The sequence below is a fragment of the Pteropus medius genome, unplaced genomic scaffold, assembly GCF_902729225.1.
Source record: "Pteropus medius unplaced genomic scaffold, Ma_sr-lr_union100, whole genome shotgun sequence".
NCBI lineage: Eukaryota > Metazoa > Chordata > Mammalia > Chiroptera > Pteropodidae > Pteropus > Pteropus medius.
In genome coordinates this window covers 10993807-11016651 of record NW_024351730.1, presented here as the reverse complement: position 1 = coordinate 11016651, position 22845 = coordinate 10993807, and the positions used below count along the sequence as shown (strand labels likewise).

Sequence of the window (22845 nt, the reverse complement as noted above, 5' to 3'; positions counted from 1 at the left end):
ACAGCCTCCCATTTCTTGCTGTGGTTAGGTATATGTGGTTCTGTTCTCTAAGAATCTAACAGACCTGCATCTTGCTAATCTGTGACAGCAGTACAGATACCCAAGTTCAGCAGGAACATTTTTACTATTCACATCTAAATGAGAGATTGAACATCTTACATATAATAAGGGGACCAGACCTACATGTTTGCCTGGCACACTTCTGATATATGCCTGGTGTCTTAGTGTAATTATTCATAGCCCGCCTCCTTTTCCACTTGCGTTTCAGGTTGGATGACAAATTATATATGGTCATGTTCATTTAACTGATAGGCTGAAGATTGAAAAGCACCTTGGTTCACAATGTTTCATGGGCTCCTCAGTTGTCCTTTGAAGTAGAAACTCAGCACAAAGTGTTTAGCAAATCAGGGACATAGCCTAGAATGGACCACTGTCCTCTCTCGGGTCAGTAACATCAGTAACCTGCTGATTTAAAACTCGGGCCATTCTGATCGTCAGCGTTTTAGAGGATAAGTGATCTCAGAGATCATCTAGCTCAACATCTTCACCTTTCTGGATGAAGAAATAATATAACACTTCTGGAAATGAGTATGCCATTTTAGTTTTCTAAGTTGTTTCATGTGGTCACTGGATCACAACTGCAGTAAATAGACCAGAAGGAAGTTCTCAGTTATATTTTACAGAGAAGAGAACTACATTTCAAATAAGTTTAAAAACTTCGGGCATGATTATGTGACTATGAAGTAGAGGAGTTAAAATTGAAATTCAGGTCTGACTCCTTGCCCAGTGCACTATTACTCCATACCAGTTTAATATTTTCATTTCATAATGAGGATTTAAAATGTATCCCCTACATATAATTTATGTTTTGAAGATATACAAACATTCCCTCTGTAACCAATACTATATGCTCAAAAGAACTTTGTTTCTGCTTCTCTTTTTCTCTTCCCACCTACAAAGAGCTCTGGACAGCAACTAAGCTGTTCTTGTCTGACAGTGCTACTTGGTGGCTGGCTCGGGAAATTTGAGGCACACTATCTCCTATCTTCTTCTTTGTCCTTTGCGTAGAAGGATGAGGAGGAGAGGACCATGCAAAGTAATCTCTGCCTTTCTCTTTATTGTTCACTAATTTTATCTCAAACAACGTACCTCTCAGATCAATACTTTTCAACATTCCTCTCTTCCTCTCTATTTCATCTATGACACAAATATAGCCCTAATTATTATGCCTTTATAAGATAAAAGGAAGTCATATTTTTTGAAGTGAAAATAAAGTTCAATCTACATGCAGTCAATAAGTATTCACTGCACATCCAACAATATGTCAGAGACTATTCTGTACACTTGGGATACATTGGAGTTTGCTATAAATCTCTAACATCCTCAAAGTTTCCCCGAAAACCCCTGCAATATCTACACCAAAATCTCATTTCTCTAAGCCAAATTTTAATTAAAACTGCTTTTTCTTAAGTACTTTCAAAATGAAATGATTTCTTATTAAATTTCACTAGGATATTCAACAAGATTATTTTCTACTTCTTTTCAGTAACACATGTAGCATTTTAGTTACATTCCCTTTTTGTGTATTAGCCTGAGATTTTATCTACAATTTATAATGTATTTTCTAGAGAAAATTTTTTCTGAATTTAAAACAATCATCATAGAGATAGATCTTTGGAAAAGCAACCAGTTTACAATATGGAGATCTCCTGTAAGGAGATTATGGAAATGAGATTGCTGTCTTTCATTTGCCCATTTATTTCTAAGAGAGTGGACTAAATACTCTGCTTATTTCACAGCGCACTCAAAAAAGAAGCCTAAGGTTTTATTGCCTTTCATCATTTCCCTATATTTCCATATATAAAACTTTGAATTAGAACATAAATTGAGGTATAAAATAAAAAGAACTCAGTGGGTATCCAAAGAATATTATGTCTGGGGTTAATTAATGATTAATTTACTGCTGGAAGTCATTTACAGACACTTTCCTCTCCAATAGCTTTTCATAATCTCTTGCTATTTTCTATAAGTGGCTGTAGAAATTCTGGACCATTGAGAGACTTGTTCCACCAACAGTTTCAGGAGGTTCCTTAATCAATTCAACCAAACTCTGTATATCTAGGGATCAAGTAACAGCCACTAAGATCCAGCTGGTCTGGTTGAAGCCAACTTTTCTATTTCATTCTATCAGGTTCTGTAACTTCTTCTCATTGTATATAACATTATACTATGTTATTCATATAATGTCATCTTTCAATTATATCTGTACCAGTTAAAGAAGAGCATTTGTGGACAGAAAGCCAGCCTGGCTGGTGGTGCTGGTGATATTAACTGAAATCACTGGCTAATCCATTTAGTTGGGTCAGAGCCGTGTCTGGTTATTAAGGTTAAGAAACATGCCACAGGGAGGGAGGCACTGCTCCCAGACTAGCCCCACCCAACAGGGGAACCAGAGCAGACACAGGATGCCACCTCACTCCTGTCCCAGGGAGCATCACCTAGCTTTACTGCCCCTCTTTCTACAACTACCCAGCAAGGCTTTTCTCTCTACATGGATGTGAAAGCTAGACTTTCTGAGTTTTAACCCTACTCTGCTACTCACTAGATTTGTATTTGGGGAAAGTTATATACATCTCCTTGGGAAATATCAGTTTTCACACATGTACAATGGAGACAATAAGAGTGCCTCTCACAGAATGTTGGTTCCTCTGATGATTAAATGAGTTAATGCATCTGAGACATTTAGGACTGTGCCTGGTATATAGTACTTAATAAATATGTTGTTATTGTTATAACAGGGGTGAGGTTTCTGTATGCAGTTCAAAAATATGAATCACTTCTGTGCTGTTTGGGGTAGTGAGGACCAAAATATATTAAAAGGCTGGAAAGTTATTTTTTCCAACGTTATATTTTTGTTTTGAACATGGCCAGTCTTGGTTGTTGAAAATGCAGAGCAGTGTCTTCCTAAATTATGTCCTAAATCTAGTCATGCCACATCAGTTAAGTTCAGTTTAACAGACATTTAATGAGTACCTACTTATTAAGTGCCAGATACTTCTAATGAATGCTGGACAGATATAACTGGATAAGAGATGGCATAACCTCCAGAGGAGAGCATATAATTTAGTGGAGAAGACAAGCCCATGAACAAATTACTTCAAAACAATTTCACTTGGTCATTATTTTCATAGACCAAGACAGCCTAGAAAAATCTACCTACCAATTCATAGAGTATTTGTTCCTGCTTATTTTTACCTTTCTCGCTACTCATCTTTCCTATTAATACTTCCTCGTTAATAGACGAGAGTAAAGGATAAATTGGGGAGTGGTATGGAGGAATGAGCAAAGAAACCATTGTTTTAATGAAATACCAACAACTGAGGTCAAATCAATGCATAATATAGACGCACTGATGAGAAAACATGCTTAGATATGACATTCGCTCCCCACAACCTTGTTAGTCTGGAGTGCCATCCAGGGATACATCTTCTGACGAAGCAATATATACAGCATTTGAATTTAGAAAAAAGGTTCTGATTTCAACCATTGTGCTTTACCATTCCAGAAAGATTGAAAAAAGAGATTATAACCCTGAAAGAGTGAAACTTATAAACTCTTCTTACCAGTTTGCCATCCAGGAGATGTCCCACACTCATTTAAAGAACAATATCCTCTGTAAGCAAGCACTTTACATACGGTTTAGAAACACTTTCCTTACAATAATATATGAACTTTACAACAAAGCTGTGAGCTAGGCAAAGGTGTGTATCATCAAATTCCTTTTACACATGAGAGAAACGGAGGTTCAGCAAAGTGACATTTTGAATGATTAATATTCAGGACTTCTAATTATTTGACCTCTTTACTACATTAACTCAAATTTCATTTTGCTCTTAATTCTGTTGGGTTTCTGTTTCCTGAAACAGGGGGCTTCGAAGGCAAGAGGAAAGCAACTTTAAAGAGGAGGAACTAGAAAGCAATTAGCTGATTTAGCAACTACACAGAACACATATAAAGTGCACATCAGATATGCAGAACTTAAAAAAAAGTCCTCCTGAGAGATAACCTAGAGCAGGCCGAAACACTGAAAACCAACCTCATGACAACTTCACTTGGGGGAATAAGAAGTACTTGGAAGGATATGGTCACTGGTGACCAGTTGGAATGGCATGAATTCAAGTACGAGTTGTCATCTCGGTCTTCCTGCTTCAATGAGTCAAGTGCAGCATGTTCTGGAAAGAGTGTGCTCGTCGTTGTGAGCTGGCAGGTGGTTCTATGTGAGCCTGTTGCTGTTATACTGAGTCAAAAATTAAGAGCTCAGGTCTTACTGGACAAACGTGAACATATTTCCCTAATTTATCTGCACCTCAAAAAATGGAATCAGAACAAAACTTGAAAGAGGTGATTACATTATCTCTGGGTTTTGTTTTTTGGTGACAAGTAGACACTAGGGCTTTCCCAGGAGCTATGTGGAGGTCTGCAAGAAGGCTGTAGCAATAGCTAAGGAAATGAGGCTGGAGAGATCACAGTAGGTCAGCAATGGGCTGGCCCACACTGAGAAAGACCTGCGGACTCCAGGCCCAATTTCTCGTTAAAGTGACAGATGATGGATGACTAAAATTAGAGCTCAATGATACAAATAGGTGATTCAGTATTATCTTGGAATTTCTGACATCAATAGAGCATAAGGAGAATATATAGTATTTTGTAGATATAAGTCAATCATCATGCTCATGACATCACAAACTTCCTTTCCTGCTATAGCTAGAATAAAAGATAGAATTCCGAGTCTTCCTCTGATGCTGTAGACAAGTTAGTTAAACTTTCTTGACCGCAAAACAGGGCCAGTTCCATTCTGATTTCTCACAAAGGCTTGTGAGAGAAACTAAAAGAACTAATACCAACCTGCTTTTTAAACCAGAGCTCAGCACCCCGTGATCATGGTATTGCAGTCCAAACACTTGAGCACATTATTCAATTTTACATGTTTATATCCTATTTTAAACTCACAGCCTAATAGTCTCTTTTACACTTCCTGTCTATCCTACATCCTTTCTTCTTCTTTATTCAATCATTTAAAATTCATTTCTGTGGCTTTTATTTGGAGACTTTGATATTCACTTCTGGTGAGTGCAAATAATTGATACAGTTAACAAATTTTTAAAAGTGCAGAATCAAGTTCTGATCCCCAGAAGCCCTGTAGAAGGGAAAATAGTAACATTTTCAGCATAATACAGACAAGGTCAGCTGTAATTAGTTTTCCATATATCTTTTGTTTTGTTCTTGATGACCAATGGAAATAACGAGCTAGCCTGGAGACAGAGTCTAAACTCTCAAAAAATACCTCAAATCTCCTTCTGGGCTGAAACAGGAAATACTTTTACACAGTAAACAGTAAACATATGGAACCTTTTAGCCCCAAGAACTTTAACAGGCTGAAAACAAAAATAGCTTCAAGAAGGTTTAGATATTATTCATGGATAAAAGGAATATATAAAAATAATGGCAAAAATTGAAAGTTTGGCAATACAAGTATTAATGAAGAAGTGGAGCAAAAGAAATACTATACATTGCTGGTAGGAATGTAGTTTTGTTCAACATCTTTGGAAAACAAGTTAATATTATGTTGTAAAATTAATAGCCACATAGCTTATGACCAGTTCCACTCCCTGCATATGCCCTAGAGAACCCCTCCTAGATGTACTTTAGAGGCATAAACGAGAATGTCCAGCAAGGCAATGTTCATCATAGCAAAACCTGGAAACAACCCAAATATCCATCAACAAAAAAAGACATAAATAAAGTATAGCATATTCACAAAGGAAACATCACTAAATATGGATGAACTTCTCTAAATGTAGAAATATAGATGAATCATGGAAGCATATTGATGAAAGAAGTAATTCACAGAAGAATTATATATAGTGATATCATTTTTATACATCTCAAAAATATACAAAACTAAAAAAACAGACATTCTTTTAGGAAGCCATACATATGTGATAGAATTAATTTTAAAATTAGAATCTTGGTTTCCTCTGGAGACAGATAAGTGAGAGGGTGGGATTGGGAAGGAAATACAAGTAGCTTCCATAGCCTTGGTAATGATTTAATTTTTAAATTGGGTGGGGTTCACTAGTGTTTTTTTAACTTATGCTTCATAACTTACATGTACATTACATATATCCTTTGATACCTAATGATCTTTGAGTGGAAAATGAAAATTTTTACTTCTTAATCATCTCAGTAGACTTGATAGAAAACAACTCCTATGCTTATCCTAAAAATGTAATTTGGTACCAATAATCGGATTAAACTCTGTGGAAAGTGGACCATTGGTCTGATAAAGGATGTCTTAAAATTTTTTTCTAATTTCAAAGTAACAAATGTGAAAAATCAGAACAATATAAAGAAGAAAAAATGTTAAGTAATCTGTAGCCCCACGATCTAGATATAACCACTGTTAACGTTTGGTTATATTTTCCTCCAGTTTTTGTTGTTGTTGTTATATAAAATTGGAATCAATATAGCATTAAAAAATGTATTTTCCCATGTAGGTTTAGAATCTTGTTTCCCTGAAGATAGCAACGATATTATATATACACGGTATAGTCTAATGTTCAGTTTTAAGTTCTATTATGTATGTTGTCTATATAAATGATAACTTAAATTTTAGCATTTCCCTCACTGGAAAATTTAAGGAATCAGAGAAGGATGATCACACGCAAGGTCACCAAATCTTTTCCACTGTAGTTTTTAGCTTGTAAATCAATTTTGGAAATTCATATGATGGGATGGGAAGGATTTTTCTTTCCATAATCTGCTTTCTTAAACTCTGGTCTCAACACAGAATATATTTTTTTTTCTGAAACAATTCTTAAAGAATTTTATATTATTTATAAGTTTTTGAAAGCATGGGAAACTTTCTCTTTATAATTCCTAATTTTAAAGGCAATTTCTCCATTCCTAACCATAAATACAAAAGATTAATAGCATGGTGTCTAAATATTTTTTCCAATGTATATTTCTAAAAGCTTAGTCCTTTAAAACTACCTCAATCTACCTTCTACTCAAACATTGAGATGAAATACAGCATCAGGAAATCTCATTAGAGCCAAAATACATTTTGTGTCTGTCCCACATTGGATTCCGAAAATGTGGCTCTGATTCAGGAGGTCTGTGGTGGGCCTAGACCTTTCTACAAGTGATTCTGAGGCCCAGCCAGGCAGGAGAACTACTGCTCTAAGCTTAAGAACAGTAACCAACAAAAACCAAACCAAACCAAAACTATCTCTCTTTTAACCAGCCATGTGTTAGCCTGGGGTGGCAGACCAATATTCCAATCCTATTTGTCAATTTCTGAGAAACACTGACAGCTTCGGTGATCCCCCTGCCCCCTGTCCAGAATAGTTCAGTAAGTGATAAGTGGGGAAACCCTACCCTCTTCTAAAAACCCGCCATTTCTCTTGGGAAAATAGCAACACATCATTTTTCTTACGAAAACACAAAATGCTTTAGGAGCCCATTATTTCCAGGAAGTCCACAGTGAAGGTAAAGGAAATTCAAGCTAAAGAAAATTGGGAGATAGCCCTAAAGAATTATGTGTCTACTTTTTCTGCTTTTGGTCATCTCACCGTGGGGCTCTTTTTATGAGGAGTATCTGTCACTGATAATCTTTTTCTCTTGGTTTGAAATTAATGGCTTTACAAAGAGGTTGGAATGATTGAAAGAGGAAGAAGAAGATGCTAACTGTGAGTCCATAGCCATCTCTGCAGGTTACCAGTTGTAACATCCTCTGTGAGCTAGTTCATATGGGTAAATACCTTTAAACCTTTAGTAACTAAAGAATTAGGAGACAAAGGTAAACTGTCTACCCAAGCATTGGAATTAATTTAGGAAAAAGCCACCAGTTTTCATTTAACCACTTTGAAAAGATTTATGCATTGTCTTTCCCCATCCACAAAAGAAAACACGGCCACGAGACAAATTACTCTTTGAAAATTTCATAAGACATTAATAACCACAGCAATAATAGCACTTGTGCTAAAATTAAAGTTTAAGAAGCTTTAAAATATTTTTAGTTCTTTTCATCTGAAATTGTTTAGACTACCTTCAGAGAAACTTTTCAACAGTTTCCTTACTGGAAAGAGTTGAGAAGTTTTATAAGGCCAAGGTCACTAGGGTGATTTGGTTTATAAGTTTTCTTTAAAAGAGAGAGTGAGAAGGAAAGAAGAAACAAAGCAGCAGCAGCAGCAGCAAGCATTTGTCAACCAAAGAGGGTTAAAATAACAGACTGAGTTTTTGGAGAAATTACAGGTAGATCTGACTGTAGCGGTTAGATCTTTCGTCCTCATTGTTAGAAATTAAGTTTGTTTGTTTGATGTACCTTGGAGAAGGAGGTGCTTTCCAATGGTCCTCCTACAAATCTCCTTAGCTGTCAGCCAAGTCCAATGGACCTTAGCCGACTAACCTGAGGAGTACTTTAAAGTGAACTTGGGCCTATCTATAAAACCTCATACAAGGTCCTGTAACAGGAATTCACAAAAAGAAATAATAAAAGTGCACCTGATTAAATGAAAGAACATTTGTCGCCCTTGAATTACATAATAGCAATTAAATAACAAAAAGGAGAGAAGTACATGCATAACATGTACTCCTTCAACCTGAATTCAGAGTAGAAATCTGTACATTTGATTAATATTTCTGAAGGAGTGAGGACTCCACAAAGCAGCAGCAAAAATTTTCATGAAAGAGCCAGCATAACAGTATCAATAGAATTAGCTAGAACCTTTCTAGGGCAAGAAATAAGATCAGAGGCAGCAGTTTCCTCTCTCCCATGTTCTTTTAGGTAAAATGAGTAATGGTGGGTGGTTCCAGTGGGCAGCTGTGGTTGGAATTGATATCCTAAGAGGCTAGTCAGTGCCCAGTCAAAATGGGAACCAGCCCCTGCCTGCATTTAGACTGTTGCCTTCCTGATTTTTTTCTGCAAAACTAGAGATAGAATGTCCTGTTGAAAAGGGCCTAGCAGGCAGAGCACAGGACTGAAACTGAAGCTAAGACTTTCCATTCTAGGGTGCTGGTTACTAACTGGGCAACATTAGGAAAGTAAGTCTAGCTGGGCCACATTCTCCTGGGCTGTTACAAGAGAGGACTGGAGGAGTCACTCTCCAAGGTTCTTTCCAGCTCTGAAGTTGTGTGTCAAAGAGAGGGGGAGATAGGTGCCAGTAAGGAGAGACAGCATTTTTACACTGGCTTGACTCTGTCCTGCCTCAACACTGTGACGAGAATCATTGCTACGGATTTTTAGGAGGGGAAGTACAGAGCTCCCTAAAAACACAGGGAGATTATATAATGGCCTGACAAGTGGCTTGAGCCCAAGACTCTCTCACAATAGAATGGCTTCTTGTCTTATCTGAACGCCTCTTCAACTGACCTAGGGCAGAGGTAAAGACATATAATTAGGGAACCTAGGATGCAGGTCACAGTAGAAAAGGTAATGTTATGCAGGCAGTTCAGTGGAGGGTGGCTCATCACCAAGCATAAACCACATCAAAACATGCTCAGGATTCTACCAGATGAATTTGCAATTGTTTGTTAAACAACAAACCGACATGATTCCCACACCTGTGCTTGTCTTTTACTGTCAGCAGTGTCAAGTCTTGACCCATGTGTACCAAATCCACAGCTAAGATCTTGAAGGCTCTAACTTCTTATACTTTGATGTATCTTAAATTGAGGGGAGGGTGAGAAGGGGTACACAGCTGCCTTTTTTTTTTTGCCCCCATTCTGAGGCTACTTAGGAATGGAGAAGACGCAGCAGGAAGTCATGTTGCCCAAAATCTGCTAGAGCAATGTTTAGTTCTAAAGTAAGGAAATCCAAGAGACCTTGAAGCTTGTAATAGACCCATTCTCTTGACTTTACAATATATTTTAATATAATCACAGGGAAGTATGAGAATTTATTTTTATTTTTATTTTTTTTATTAAGTTTATTGGGGTAACATTGATTAATATAATTATATAATTTTCAGGTGTACATTATAATTTGACAACTGTATATTCTATTGTGTGTTTACCACCCAAAGTCCAGTTTCCTTCAGCTACCATATATTTGACTCCCTTTACCCACTTTGTCCTATCCCTACCCCCCTGTATTTAATCCCCTTTACCCCACCTACCCCTTCTCCCCCACGCCCTACCTTCTTGTAACCACTAGTCTATAGTCCATGTCCATGAGTCTCTGTTTTCTGTCCTGTTCATTTGTTGCTTTTAGGTTTAAATCCCACATATAAGCGATATCACGTGATTTTCAACTTTTTCTGTTTGGCTTAGCATGATTATTTCGAGGTCCATCCATGTTGTCGCAAATGGCAGTATTTCATCTCTTCTTATGGTTGAGTAATATTGCATTGTGTATATGTACCACAACAGCTTCTTTAGCCAATCATCTATCGTAGGACACTTTGGTTGCTTCCATGTCCTGGCCACTGTGAATAATGCTGCTATGAACATCGGTATGCTTTACAGATATGGATTTTCAAGTCTTTGGGGTTAATACCCAGTTAGAGGGACTGCTGGATCATATGGTAGATCAATTCTTAGTTTTTTGAGGAATCTCCATACTGTTTTCCATAGCGGCTGTACCAATTTGCGGTCCCACCAGCAGTGTATGAGGGTTCCTTTTTCTCCGCATCCTCTCCAACATTTGTTATTACTTGTCCTGTTGATAACAGCTATTCTAACAGGTGTGAGATGGTATCTCATTGTGGTTTTGATCCACATTTCCCTAATAGCTAGAGATGTTGAGCATCTTTTCATATATCTATTGGCCATCTGTATGGCCACTTCTGGGGAGAAGTGTGTCTGTTCAGGTCCTCTGCCCATTTTTTGATTGGATCATTTGTGTTTTTTTGTTGTTATTAAGTTGTGTGTGTTCTTTGTATATTTTGGATATTAGGCCCTTATCGGAGGTGTTGCTTGCAAATATACTTTCCCATTCAGATGGTTGTCTCTTTACCTTGTTGATGATTTCTTTTGCTGAGCAGATGCTTTTTAGTTTGATGTCGTCTCATTCAATTATTTTTGTTTTTACTTCCCTTGCCTTTGAGGTCAAATTCATAAAATCCTCTTTAAGTTCAAGGTCCTTGAGCTTAGTTCCTATGTATTCTTCTATGCATTTTATTGTTTCAGGTCTTACATTCAGGTCCTCAATCCATTTTGAGTTAATTTTGGTGTGTGGTGATGGACAACAGTCTAGTTTCATTCTTTTGCAGGTGGCTTTCCAGTTTTCCCAGCACCATTTATTGAAGAGGCTTTCCTTTCTCTACCATATGTTTTTGGCTTTTTTATCAAAAATTATTTGCCTGTACAAATATGGGTTTACTTCTGGACTCTCAATTCTGTTCCACTGGTCCGACTGTGGAAGTAGGAGAATTTAAAAGATGGAGGCTGTAGATTCTTCTCAGTTGAGTTTTGACCCTGTCTTGGAAGTCCTCGCCTGCAGCGCGCACATAGTGCAATGGGCTCTCTACCCACACTGCGGTGCTGCGGGGGCAGTGAACAGCCAGGTAGGTGGCTCAGGGCCTCGGACTCTTTAGGTAGAAAAATCCAGTTGGAAGGATGGAAGAGGAGGGCGCAGATTGCACAGTGATTCATACAAGCCCTCAGGTGGAAATTTTCCTGACGCTCATTTCTCGGCCTTAGGAACTCAGGGTAGATCACGTCTGTGTGGACCTATCTTCCATCTTTTAAAAAGGGAGATTAAAAGCGCCGCTCTCCTTTCCTTAACTTTGAGAAGTCAGTTCTGTCCTATGGGTCATTTCTTTGGAGGAGGTGTGGGGGCCACAGCCCCTTCCAGCCAGGGACCTAAGGTGCTAAACCACTTTAGAGGCAGAACCACGCGGACGGGTGAGGCATCCCCGCCGCGGACTCTAGTGTACCCCACCCCCACGTCATCTGTCAAGCGGGTGGCTGGGGCAGCTCCCTATCCCCTGATGAAACTTTGAAGGCGGTTTTTCAAAATCACCGCGGTGCTTCCTCCGCCCTTTCCTTAGAGGCTTAGGGCCGGGAGAGCGCGAGGCGTCATTTTCCTCCCATCATCCCAGACCCGGGGCCCGGGGGAAAGTCCCTGTAAAAATTCCTGGGTAAGTCCCGCCGCAGCCTGCAGCCGCCGGAGACCCGCGCGACCGTGCGACTGCGGGAGGGGACAGCCCCGCGGGCTGAGGGCGCCCGGCCGCGCCCCGATCTCTGTCGCTCCCTGCGCCCCGCCTGCCGCGGCCTCGCTCACCGCTGCGGCTTCTCTTTCCCCCGCAGCCGCGCCGGGACCATGTCGGCGGACACCGCGAGCGGCCCCACCGAGGACCAGGTGGAGATCCTGGAGTACAACTTCAACAAGGTCAACAAGCACCCGGATCCCACCACGCTGTGCCTCATCGCGGCCGAGGCCGGCCTTTCCGAGGAGGAGACCCAGGTGAGCCCAGCACGCGCCCCACGCCCACCCCCGCCTGGGCGGTCTCGCAGATGCGGAGGTCTCCCTCGCCCTCGCCTCGCGTCTCGCCGCCCACCCCCGACCTTTCATCGCTCTGCCCGCACCCTGGGGGCCCCATCCCGAGAGCCCAGACCCTGCATCGCTCCCACCGCCGCACCCGAGGTTCCTGGCTCCATGGACACCCATCTGCGCCTCCATCCCCAGCCCGCGGGGGCTTCCCCAGGAGCTGCTTAGAAACCTCACGTTCACCGTTCCTTCTCGTTGTTTTTCCACTCTCTACTACAGCCCGGGATAAACGCTCTCTTCTCCCTGCGGGTTGGGAGCAGCGTCCCTGACCCACGCTCTTGCCTCGCTTTACCGGGCTCAGTTTCTTCCCTGGGCCGTGAGCAAAACCTTCCCGAGAGATTCCGTGTGCGCTCTGAGCCCGGCGCTCTCAAATCTGTTCTCTGCGGAAATGTCAGAGTTGGAGGGGATCTTAATGATCAGCTATAAATTCGGTCCTCGGGTTCAGCAAACGAGGAAACTGAGGCCCAGAGGGAGGGAATTGCCAGTACGGCACTGGTCATTAAGCATGTTCTTTCCACTACATCACATTGCAGCCTACTCCTAGTTGCAGAGCTAAAATTACATATTTTAGCCAGGGAGAGTTGGTTCACATTTTAAAAAATTCCCTGGCTCTAAGGTTTAGAGTCTTTTTCTGTAGTTGTCCAAGAAGGTAGACATCTGACATTGCAGCTAAATGGAGTGGAAGCAGATGTTTCCTTAAATGCATTAATTTACTTATCTGTTTTTAAAAGCTCCTATATTATCCTGAAAATTGTTTAGGGTAGAGAATGCAGCACTCTCCGTGATTATTAACCTTCAAGTGCAGTGTTGGCTGCTCTAACAACACACACACACACACACACACACACACACACACACACACACACACAACCTGTTTAAACTCTGACTTCTATTTTCCCTTTGGTCATGGAAAGACAATTAGTTACGCATACTACTACTTGGAACTGCTGTAGCATCTCTCCCTTGGGAACCCAAAGCTCTTCATACCTCTAGTCTCAGCTCTAAGGCAGAGACATTCTTATTCTTCCCATTGTATAGGCCGGAGCATTAGACACTGTCCTCTCCTCACCATGAATCATACCGAATTGAAGCTTAAAAGCTTGTAATGGGTCCTCCCATGGATCCTAGAACCAAGACCCTGGACCCCAAGTCTAAAATGATTTTTACTCTTTAAGCCAGGAGCACTTTGGAGAATTTACCCCTAGAAAATCCTCTCATTCCTAGGTCAAATAGAAAGTCAGGCATACCTGTTTTTAGCAAAGGGAACAACTGTCTGGCTAACCAGAACCAGAACTTAATGGAAGGTGATTTACTGTAATCCAAGTCTTATAGCTCCTGTTTCTTGGAACCCTCTGAGGAGGCAGCCTGCTGAAGTTTTATCACTTAAAGCCCCATGATATATTTAGAAAAGAGGAGTGATCACAGAGACAATAATTACTCATCGTTTAAGCAGAAGGCTGTGGATTTGTTGTGGATGCAGCACCAACTAGGGATCTAAGCTCTCCTCAGCCTCTTATTCTCCCACGGTAAATTACCATCATTCCCTCACCTGAAAGGCAGAGTAATTATGTTGACCTTTGTAATGGCTAATATTTGGCAGTTATTGTTCCAAGTATCCTCCAAATATTATATCACCTATTTGTCACAACAGTGCTGTGAAGTAAGCACTATTAGCCCCATTGTACAGATAAGGGAACTAGGGCACAGAAAGGTTAAATAACTTGTTCAGGAATACAACTAAGAAGTAGCAGAGCTAGGATTTAAACCCCAGCAGTCTGGGCACAATCCAGACTCCTAATCAGGATGTTATGTTATCTCCACAGAGGAAGAATACAAACAACTGAGTTGGGTGGGAGGGAAAAAATGAAAAATTTAACTTATATTTCTTCCTGAAAAAAAAATCCATGCATTAACTAATAGTCATTCTAGGCTATGTTCGATCTTTCCTCAAGATTCAAATTATACTTTTTAAAAAGGATTTATCTTGTACTGGAATGAAATCAAGTGAGAGGCAGGAAAAAAGGCACCTGCTTCTTTCTGTGATTGAGGTCAGCCGATTCAGACCCCCGCGTAGCAGGTTCATCTGCCCCTCTCAGGCAGTGCTACTCCCATTTCCCCTCTTTTACCTCCTTTAAATGAACAAATGGTAGACCCAGCCCTGAAATGAGTGGGTGTGGGGGTGAGTCAGCCTCATAACAGGGCCCCTGGCTTCCTTTTCCTGCCATGGGGCCAATACCTCCTTCCTCCCTCAGGCTTCCACAGCTGAGCTTGCCTCTCTGTCTTCCTGCACAGACCTGCAGGGAAACATCTGAGACACCAGAGCTCAGAGAGAGGCAACATTTAGCAGGTTTAGGGAAAGGCTTTCTAGGTAACCCTCTGTCATCCCTTACTGGGTCGGGTCTCATCTTCCAACTTCTCATTTTTTCAACCCCACTCTCCTGCCCCCTTCAATCCCTTCACAACCCTCTCCACCCTGGTGTGCACTGGTGGGTGAGAATGGTTTCTTCTTTAATCTTCTCAAACATTTACATTTTAAAAAGTGTCTCCTAAAGAAAATAAAAGTATCTTCTGGAGCTTTCACTCCCAGTGATGTTTAAGGCAGGTTTTGTAGAAACTCTGAATAACTCATGGAAGCCAAGGTGTGTTGGGCCTACATATAAGCAGTGTCTGGTATCAGCGCATTCCTTTTTCTATTCTTCATTAGTGTTGTCCCTTTCCACAAGGAAAGGTTACCAAAATAATATTTATTTTATATGCCTGATTTCCTCATCCCTAATACCCCCCACCTCCAGAATTGGAATCATATTCTTCATTTTCTTACAACAAGTAATATGTTAATATGTTAATAGAAGAAAAAAAGCATGTGATGCTCCTGTGAGACAATAAACTAGAGCTGATTCATATTGCTGATACTTTGGCAGGGGCAAGAGCGAATAAAAGGTTGAAACAGTCTCTAACTGGGGCTTTGACGACCTCTTTATAACTGTTCTACAATGTTCTCTGCTATTGGGGGGATCACCTATAGGAACTTGGGATGAGGTGAAGGGTGCTCTAAATAAAATAACTTTTTAAGTTGCTTTTGCCGGGATCCTAGAATGGGTTTTTCTTGTGACAGTAATTAGATATCTCCTTCATTTAAATTAGATAAACCTTACAGAATACCCACCCTGTATCTTTTGTTGTTTTGAAGTCAGTGTTCGAAGTGTCTGTGAAAGCTCTTTCATCAGCCCCTTGGGAGGTTGAAATGATCTGGCATTTTCTATTATCACTGGCGTTGGTTCTTAGAGAGGTTTCCAGTATTTTTATCTCCTCTCGATGTCCTGGGACTATTCCCAGAACTCAGTGGTTTTCGTTATTGGATGTTTTATCAGTTGAATAAAGACCTCTAAAGGTCTCCCCCTGAAAAGAACGAGATGTTAGCTACTAGAGAAAAGGACAGGAACGATGTTATTTTGCCTCAATCCCTCCCCATGGTGGTGTCTAATTATCATCTGTTCACTCAGAGTAAATAAATCTCTATTGGCGGGTGAGGGTAATGAGGGCATTCATTTATAAGCAAGCGAAGGATGAATGTCTTTCTCAGAGGATGCCTGAAACAGAGAAGAGAAGGATAAAGCCAAGTGTAAAATTAGTATTGATGTAAGTGAGATGAGATAAGATGCAGCTCTAGAGGAAAAAAGCAAACGAGTTGTTTAATGGTTTTCGTTGGACAGCAACTGGTTTGCTAAATTATTGTACATACTCTATTTAAAATATGTATCTTCAAAATAGTTGAGATTTTCTTGGACCTCATCGCATCCCCCAATGCTAGGGTTCAACTTGTTAAGCATTTGGATGCCAACTCACCAATTCACAAATGAGGTCCTTGCTGAAGTTATTTTCAGTAACTGTACATTAATATTCTGCTTCATTACGAATGTAAAAATTGTGGGTGGCTCTTCTGAATAGGGCCAGCTCAATCATTTTGTCTTAAATAAGTCCTGATAGAAAATGAGATTTTCCTCCTCCAAGTTTTAATTAGCCAGTCTTTAAAACTCTGCCCTTTATTCAGCTCTAGTAACTGGAAATCCTATTGAATCAGACCTCAGAGCCTTGAAAACCTCCCCACAGAGCTACCTCATTAATGAAACTAGAGCCATGATGCTCTCACACTAGAATTCAGAGTTAACTAAACACACACATGGATTACAGAAGAAAATTGGCACCCACCATTAGCAGTAGAACTTTGGTTAAAGCCACTGAAGTTACATGAGCTCTTCTCTTCAAAGTTACATGAGCTCTTCTCTTCAAAGTTAGTGATCCCCAAGAGTGAACTATGGCCAAGAGAGAAACCAAGAGAGAAACCACCAAACAGAAGGCTTCCCTAAGGGTAGTCTGCTGCTCCTGGCTTTAGAGTACTTTTCTCTGCTGTCACCCCACAGCACAAAGATACATAAGACATTCGATCTTGACAGCTGTGTACTGCATGTCATGTGTAAACGCTGTAGAACAGTCGGAGTGAGTTGTGGGTGTGGTCTCATGTAGCACAGTCGGATTTGCATTGGTGCAGAGCCCTAAATTGTCCTGTGGCCTCACTCCCTTCTAGCTCCACAGGCACGATCCTTAGAAACACTCCTTTTCCTGTGGCTCTCACCCTTTCTTCTGATCTTGGGCTTATGCTGAACTGCGTTTCAGCTCCCTAGGTCTCTGAAGAGAAGAGATCTTCTTCAGCATGGCCCTAGGGCCCAGTCTATTTGTTCTGAGGTTAAAATGTGCAGCTGGGCAGGTGTCCATTTACACTAAGTCAGAGCCCTCCAGATGTTTCTCACCACACCGTCTCCATCAGCACATTTCAGGTCTGACATCCCTTAGCTGTGCTCTTTCTGCTTCCTTTCTTTCCTCTCATGTGCTTACCCTTAGAAGAGATAAATTTTAGAAAATGCAGAAGGAACAATTAGAGACTCCATGAGCTTACCTCTTTACTTACAATTAACCTGACTGGTGCTCTATTTTTAGGGATTTCCTCAAGTTTTCATAGCCAATTAGATACAATAGAGCCTCCTATTGGCAGAGCCCAGGACTACAGAGCCCGCAGTGGTCACCTACTCAAACAGCTTGCCTGTTTACACCAGCAGGACATAAAAATATCGTCATTCTCAATATATGCCATGATATGTAAAAGGTTGGGAAGTACAGAAAGAGAATAAAGACTGGAGATTTCAACCTTCTATCGAGCCCTCACTCATTCTCTAACTCTCCCATGTGGATCAGTGCTTGCTGCTTCTATTTCTCACTAGTCTCTCTTCAAAATTGTTGATTTTTTAAAATCCCAGTTTCCTCCTGGCCAACCTGGTCTGTACCCCACTATTTTCCCCAGCATGGATCTCCTTATCTCCTCTTTGCATAATTCCCGACCCCCTCAGTGGCATAATAAAGGCAGCCACTGTCTTTTTATATATAAACATGTTTTTGCTCTCATATGGTACCATGTTTAGAAACATCCCATCTGGGATCTTCCCTAAATCTATGGTCACTTTTGTGAGGTGAGACTACTGGGGTCACAAAGAGCTAAAAGATTCTGAATAAACTGGTAGGTCCACTTTATCTTCTCTCATTGCCCAGAATCCCTGGAGCAGGAGAGATTGAGTTAGCCTATTCCATGGATCCCCATGAAGGAGTTCTTCAAGACTGTCCAGTGCTGTTAGCCATTGATTTTATTCAGCAAATACTAACTAAGCGCTACTGATGAGTAAGGAGACCCTTGGTGAAATCAGCACACATTGATGAGATATAGCATGAAATCTCTGGGGCATTGAGGAGATGCTTCGATTATTTGTTCATTCAAAAAACATTGATTACTCTCTAACTTTAAGCCCTTGTGCTAGGGGATAAGGATGCAGTGATGATAAAATGAAAATAGTCTCTGCTTTAATGAGTCTTATATTCTAGAAGGAAATATAAATTAAAAGGTGAATACACAAATAAACAATGACAGATAAAAAAGTCCTGTGAGGGTAACAAAGTACTAAAATGGGTGGAGAACCTGCTTTAGATAGTGGTCAGAGAAGGCTCATTGAGAAGCTTCTATTTAAGCTGACACTTGAAGATGAGAAGGAGATGATCAGATAAAGAATGAAGGCAGGACATTCTAACCCTAGGAAATGGCATGTGCCAAGGTCCTGAGGCAGGAAAGGTTTAAGTGTCAAGTGAGAAGAACCATCCCCATGGACACGTTCCTCACTCTCCTCCTTTCCATTTGGGCTACAGAGGCTACCTGTTAGAAAAGAATGGATGTTTCAGTTGTTTTCAGGATGTGACAGGTAATTTTTCATATTTCCCTCCTCCAGAAGTGGTTTAAGCAGCGCCTGGCCCAGTGGCGGCAGTCGGAAGGCCTGCCTTCGGAATGCAGATCTGTTACGGACTGAGGAGATGGTGGGCGTTGGTAGTTTCCCTCCACGAAGACCATCTGCTGCTTCTCGCCTCGGCTTAACCAAGCTATTTTGTTTTCTCAGTGTAGTAGTGTATGTTCCACCATTAGCTGTCCTGTATTTAACACAATGTTGTATTTTTTTAATGTACATAACTAGAAAAGAAAGTTAACAATAGGAAGCTATGCACAGCTTCTATGTAAAGCAATGGCCTGGCTAGGAAAGTGGTGTGGCTTACTTCTCCCTTTGGATCATGATGACAGATTATGTGAAAACCATCCAAGTTCGCTTTTGATCATCACCTCCCAATTACAATTTACTTTCAATATCCATTTCAGAGCAGGCAAGGTCTCTGTTGAAAAGATAACTTGACCAAGGAAGAGCAAAATTTCTTTCTGAATCTACTTCCCCAAGTTGTTTTCCTCATGTTTCATTTAATACATTGAGGTTGAATGAGAATACAGAGGAATATTTGAGTCTCGGATTTCATAAAGTAGTTCCTTGGATTAAAGCTGCATTAACTTAGAACGTTGTTAGGCTAGAAAGACAGAAACTCTGCAAGTAGCAAGACAGAAAAGCAGGTAACTAAGAAAAAAATCCAAAAACATCTTGAATTTACTGTATTTAAATGCATTTGTTAAATTTATTTTGCTAAACAAAATGAACTGCTTTTGTCCCTAAAATGATTTTCTAAATAAAACCTTAACTTTTTTTGAAAATGTGCTGAGTCCTCTGTAGATTTTTAACTGAATAATAAGCATATCAAAGGAAAACAGAATAGCTCTAACATGAGAGCAGACTGACAAAAGAGCTGTCATTTTCTGAATTCTTGCTACTCAAAGCATGGTTCTGGACTGGTATCATCAGCATTAGCTGCAAGCTTGTGAGAAATGGAGAATCTCAGACTCTAATCCTGACCTACTAAATCAAAATCTGCATTAAATCGAAATCTGCATTAAATCGAAATCTGCATTTTTAACAAGGTCCCCAAATAGTGTGTATGCACATGAAAGTTTGAGCAGCACTGTCATAAAGGACTCTGAAGTCACTTTTCATTCATTTTGTATCATAATACATTAAATGTCTCAATAACCTATCAATTAAGATTGTGTTCGATTGTATAGAACAGTAACTTGATTACAATAGATTAACCAAAGAGACTTTTTGTCTATTTAATTGATTAATTATTTTTACATAAGACATCAGTGGCTCCTTAATGTTGTCAAGGACCTAGGTCATTCTGTCTTCGTTCTTTGCTCTGGGCTCTTGTATTCAAGGGTGCAAAAGGGATGCTTGGGCATTGAATCTGCATTTTAAGCAAGAAAAAAAAGAAAAGAAAAAGAAAAAGGCAAATGCCAGCTAAGACTCCCTCCTTTAAAAAAGATTTCTTGGGAGCTCCGCACTCAGAAACTTCTACCTATATCTCATTGGACAGAATTGGGTCACATGGCCACTCAATTTCAAGGGCATCTGGGATGGTACTTTAAATTGGGCATATTGCTGCCTTGAGCAAAATCAGGGTTCTGTTGGTAAGAAAGAAAGAGAGAATGGGAATAGATATTAGAAAGGCCATTAGCATTGTCTGCCAACCCAGCTTGGAATAACGCTGGTGTATATTTCTGAACTCTTACCTACATAGTCTTTTCAGTTCTTTAAAATAAAGAGCCCAAAATAAGAAACACGGTCATCCAGAATACAAATGTTTACAAGATCCAATTAAACATCCTTGTCAAGCTTCCTCTTCCTCTACCTTAAAACATTTCTTCTGTAAACAATACACAGTGAACAGAACAGCCTAATCTGGCACTCTGTCCTGTACCCTCATTAGTGGTGGTCTGAGCATCTGTCAGCGCTCAGCTCTGGATGCTGACATCACTTTCCAGAAAGACAGAGAGAAAGTGAGGATGAGGCAGGAATGTGTGCATGTACTAGACACTGGCAAACAGATAGGGAGGAAAAAATGTGCTGCTAATACGACTGTGGGCAAAGCAGACCCAGAACTTGGTGATTTTCCCATGTCAAGCAATGAAAGAGATGCTAAATCAGGTCTAAGACCCAGATCAGAGAAGTCTTCTAGCATACCAGAGACATTATTCAAGAACAATCCATCCAGGACGAAAAGAGTTAACCAGCTGGACAGAGAGTGCGCCTTTAGCGTGGTGCCAAGAAGAACCATTTATGATAGAAAGATCACTTTCTGTGCTTATCAGGTCCAAGAGTCAAGAGTTTGAATGGTATATGCTAGGAAGAAATGAGGATTCGTGTCCTTTTTATCTTATGTTAATTAATTAATTTATTTATATAAGAATCAAGTCTTTTATTTGTTAATTTCTTGCATGTGAAATACTCCTCAATGATGTCTTTGACCTGAGAGTCTTTGTCAAGCCCCTTAACTACCACACTACTGCGACCAGCCATTTTAAGGGGTTTTCCCCTCAGTCAGTTTTACAGAGACCCATCCATTCCCTAGTTTCTTGTTGTCATTAACCTCAATGAGGCTGACATGGTGTCTCCACCAGCTTGACATCCACAGTTTCATCACAGTTGGATGCAAGCTCCAAAGATGGGCGTGGCGCTTGTCTGAGACTTTGTCAGCTTCGTGAATTCCACATTAGATTGCCATGGATGAAGCCAGTCTTCAGCACCTTTTGTAAAGCAGTAGTAACATCCATTACACCTCCAGCTGCAAGGCCTTCCTTAGCCAGTGGGTTACGAGTGGGTAATAGGTGGGTTACAGGTGCAGCCAAATCTTGAAAGTTCCTGAGCTTCTGCTCTGTGCAGGTGGACAGCAGCAAGGAAAGAATCAGTGCCTTTTAAATGTGAATTTGTTACCAATACGAACCTTCTTGAGTTAATTTTTTTGACTGTAGTACAAGGATATCAACAAAACCCATAAAAATTACCCATGATCCCATCACCTAGAGATAAATTTAATATTAATCTTAATATTATGGTATACCATATTGAGGGGAAACATGTTTTTGATTTTTTTTTTCAGAGAGTCCCATGACCCCTTCCTTGGGTTTAATTAATTTGCTAGAACAGCTCACGGAAGTCAGGAAAACCATTTACTTACTAGATTACCAGTTTATTATAAAGGATATAACTTGCAAACAGCCAGATGAAAGATATGGGCGAAGAAGTGTGGAGTTCTCATGCCTTCTCTGGGCAGCCACCGTCCTAGCTCCCCCATGTGTTCACCAACCTGGAAACTCTCTGAATCCTGTGCTTTAGGGATTTTTATGGAGGCTTCATTGGGTAGGCACGATTGATTACATCATCAACCATTCGAAATTAAATTCAATCTCCAGCTTCTGGCTTCCCTGAATGATGGTGGTGGGGCTGAAATTTTCAACTCTCTAATCGCATGGTTGGTTCCCCTGGCAACAAGCCCTCATCCTCTCCAGGGACTTTCTAAAAATCATCAACACAAACTCAGGTATGTCAAAAGGACTTGTTATGAATAAAAAGACATCCCTTTTACCTTCATCATTCTAAAGCTATTTCAAAAACTGAAGCTATTTGAGGACAAAAGACCAAATATTAGAACAAAAGATACTCCCATCTTATCACTTAGAAATTACAAGGGTTTTAGGAATTGTGTGCCAGGAATAGAACAAAGACTGAACATATATATTTCTTATTCTAAATCACGGTGTCACAGGAAGGAAAGAGTCTTCCTAAGGAGACTATTTGCTCTTAAAAGTTTATGAAAACACGGTGGTGAGGAGTTATGTTTATTTCTTTGTTTTGTTTTTTGGCTGTAAAACAGGTCTAGAAAGAGAAAACAATAAAGAATTTAGTGGCTGTGCACACTAATATAGCAGGAATTTAGGGTTGTGTCCTGTGGAAACTTAAGTAGGAGGATGTCTGAGATCCTTGGGC

General features: G+C 40.3%; 1 protein-coding gene and 1 pseudogene across 4 annotated transcripts in view; one reads left to right on the top strand and one right to left on the bottom strand.

The window, feature by feature from the left end:
- HOPX (HOP homeobox) overlaps window positions 1–19679 on the top strand; it is a 28891-nt gene extending 9212 nt beyond the window's left edge. For 2 of the 4 annotated variants that reach the window (XM_039845287.1, XM_039845289.1), the window contains exons 2-3: window positions 12313–12469; window positions 18880–19679. In XM_039845287.1, the coding sequence (XP_039701221.1) occupies window positions 12326–12469; window positions 18880–18957 (222 nt within the window). In that variant the 5' untranslated portion in view covers window positions 12313–12325 and the 3' untranslated portion in view covers window positions 18958–19679. Of the gene's footprint in view, window positions 1–6745; window positions 6750–10223; window positions 10229–11722; window positions 12144–12312; window positions 12470–18879 lie in introns of those variants that run through there. The other 2 variants (XM_039845290.1, XM_039845288.1) reach the window with 2 other exon arrangements.
- Window positions 19680–21291: 1612 nt separating this feature from the next.
- LOC120588126 (40S ribosomal protein S12-like) lies at window positions 21292–21867 on the bottom strand (annotated as a pseudogene).
- Window positions 21868–22845: the final 978 nt, after the last annotated feature.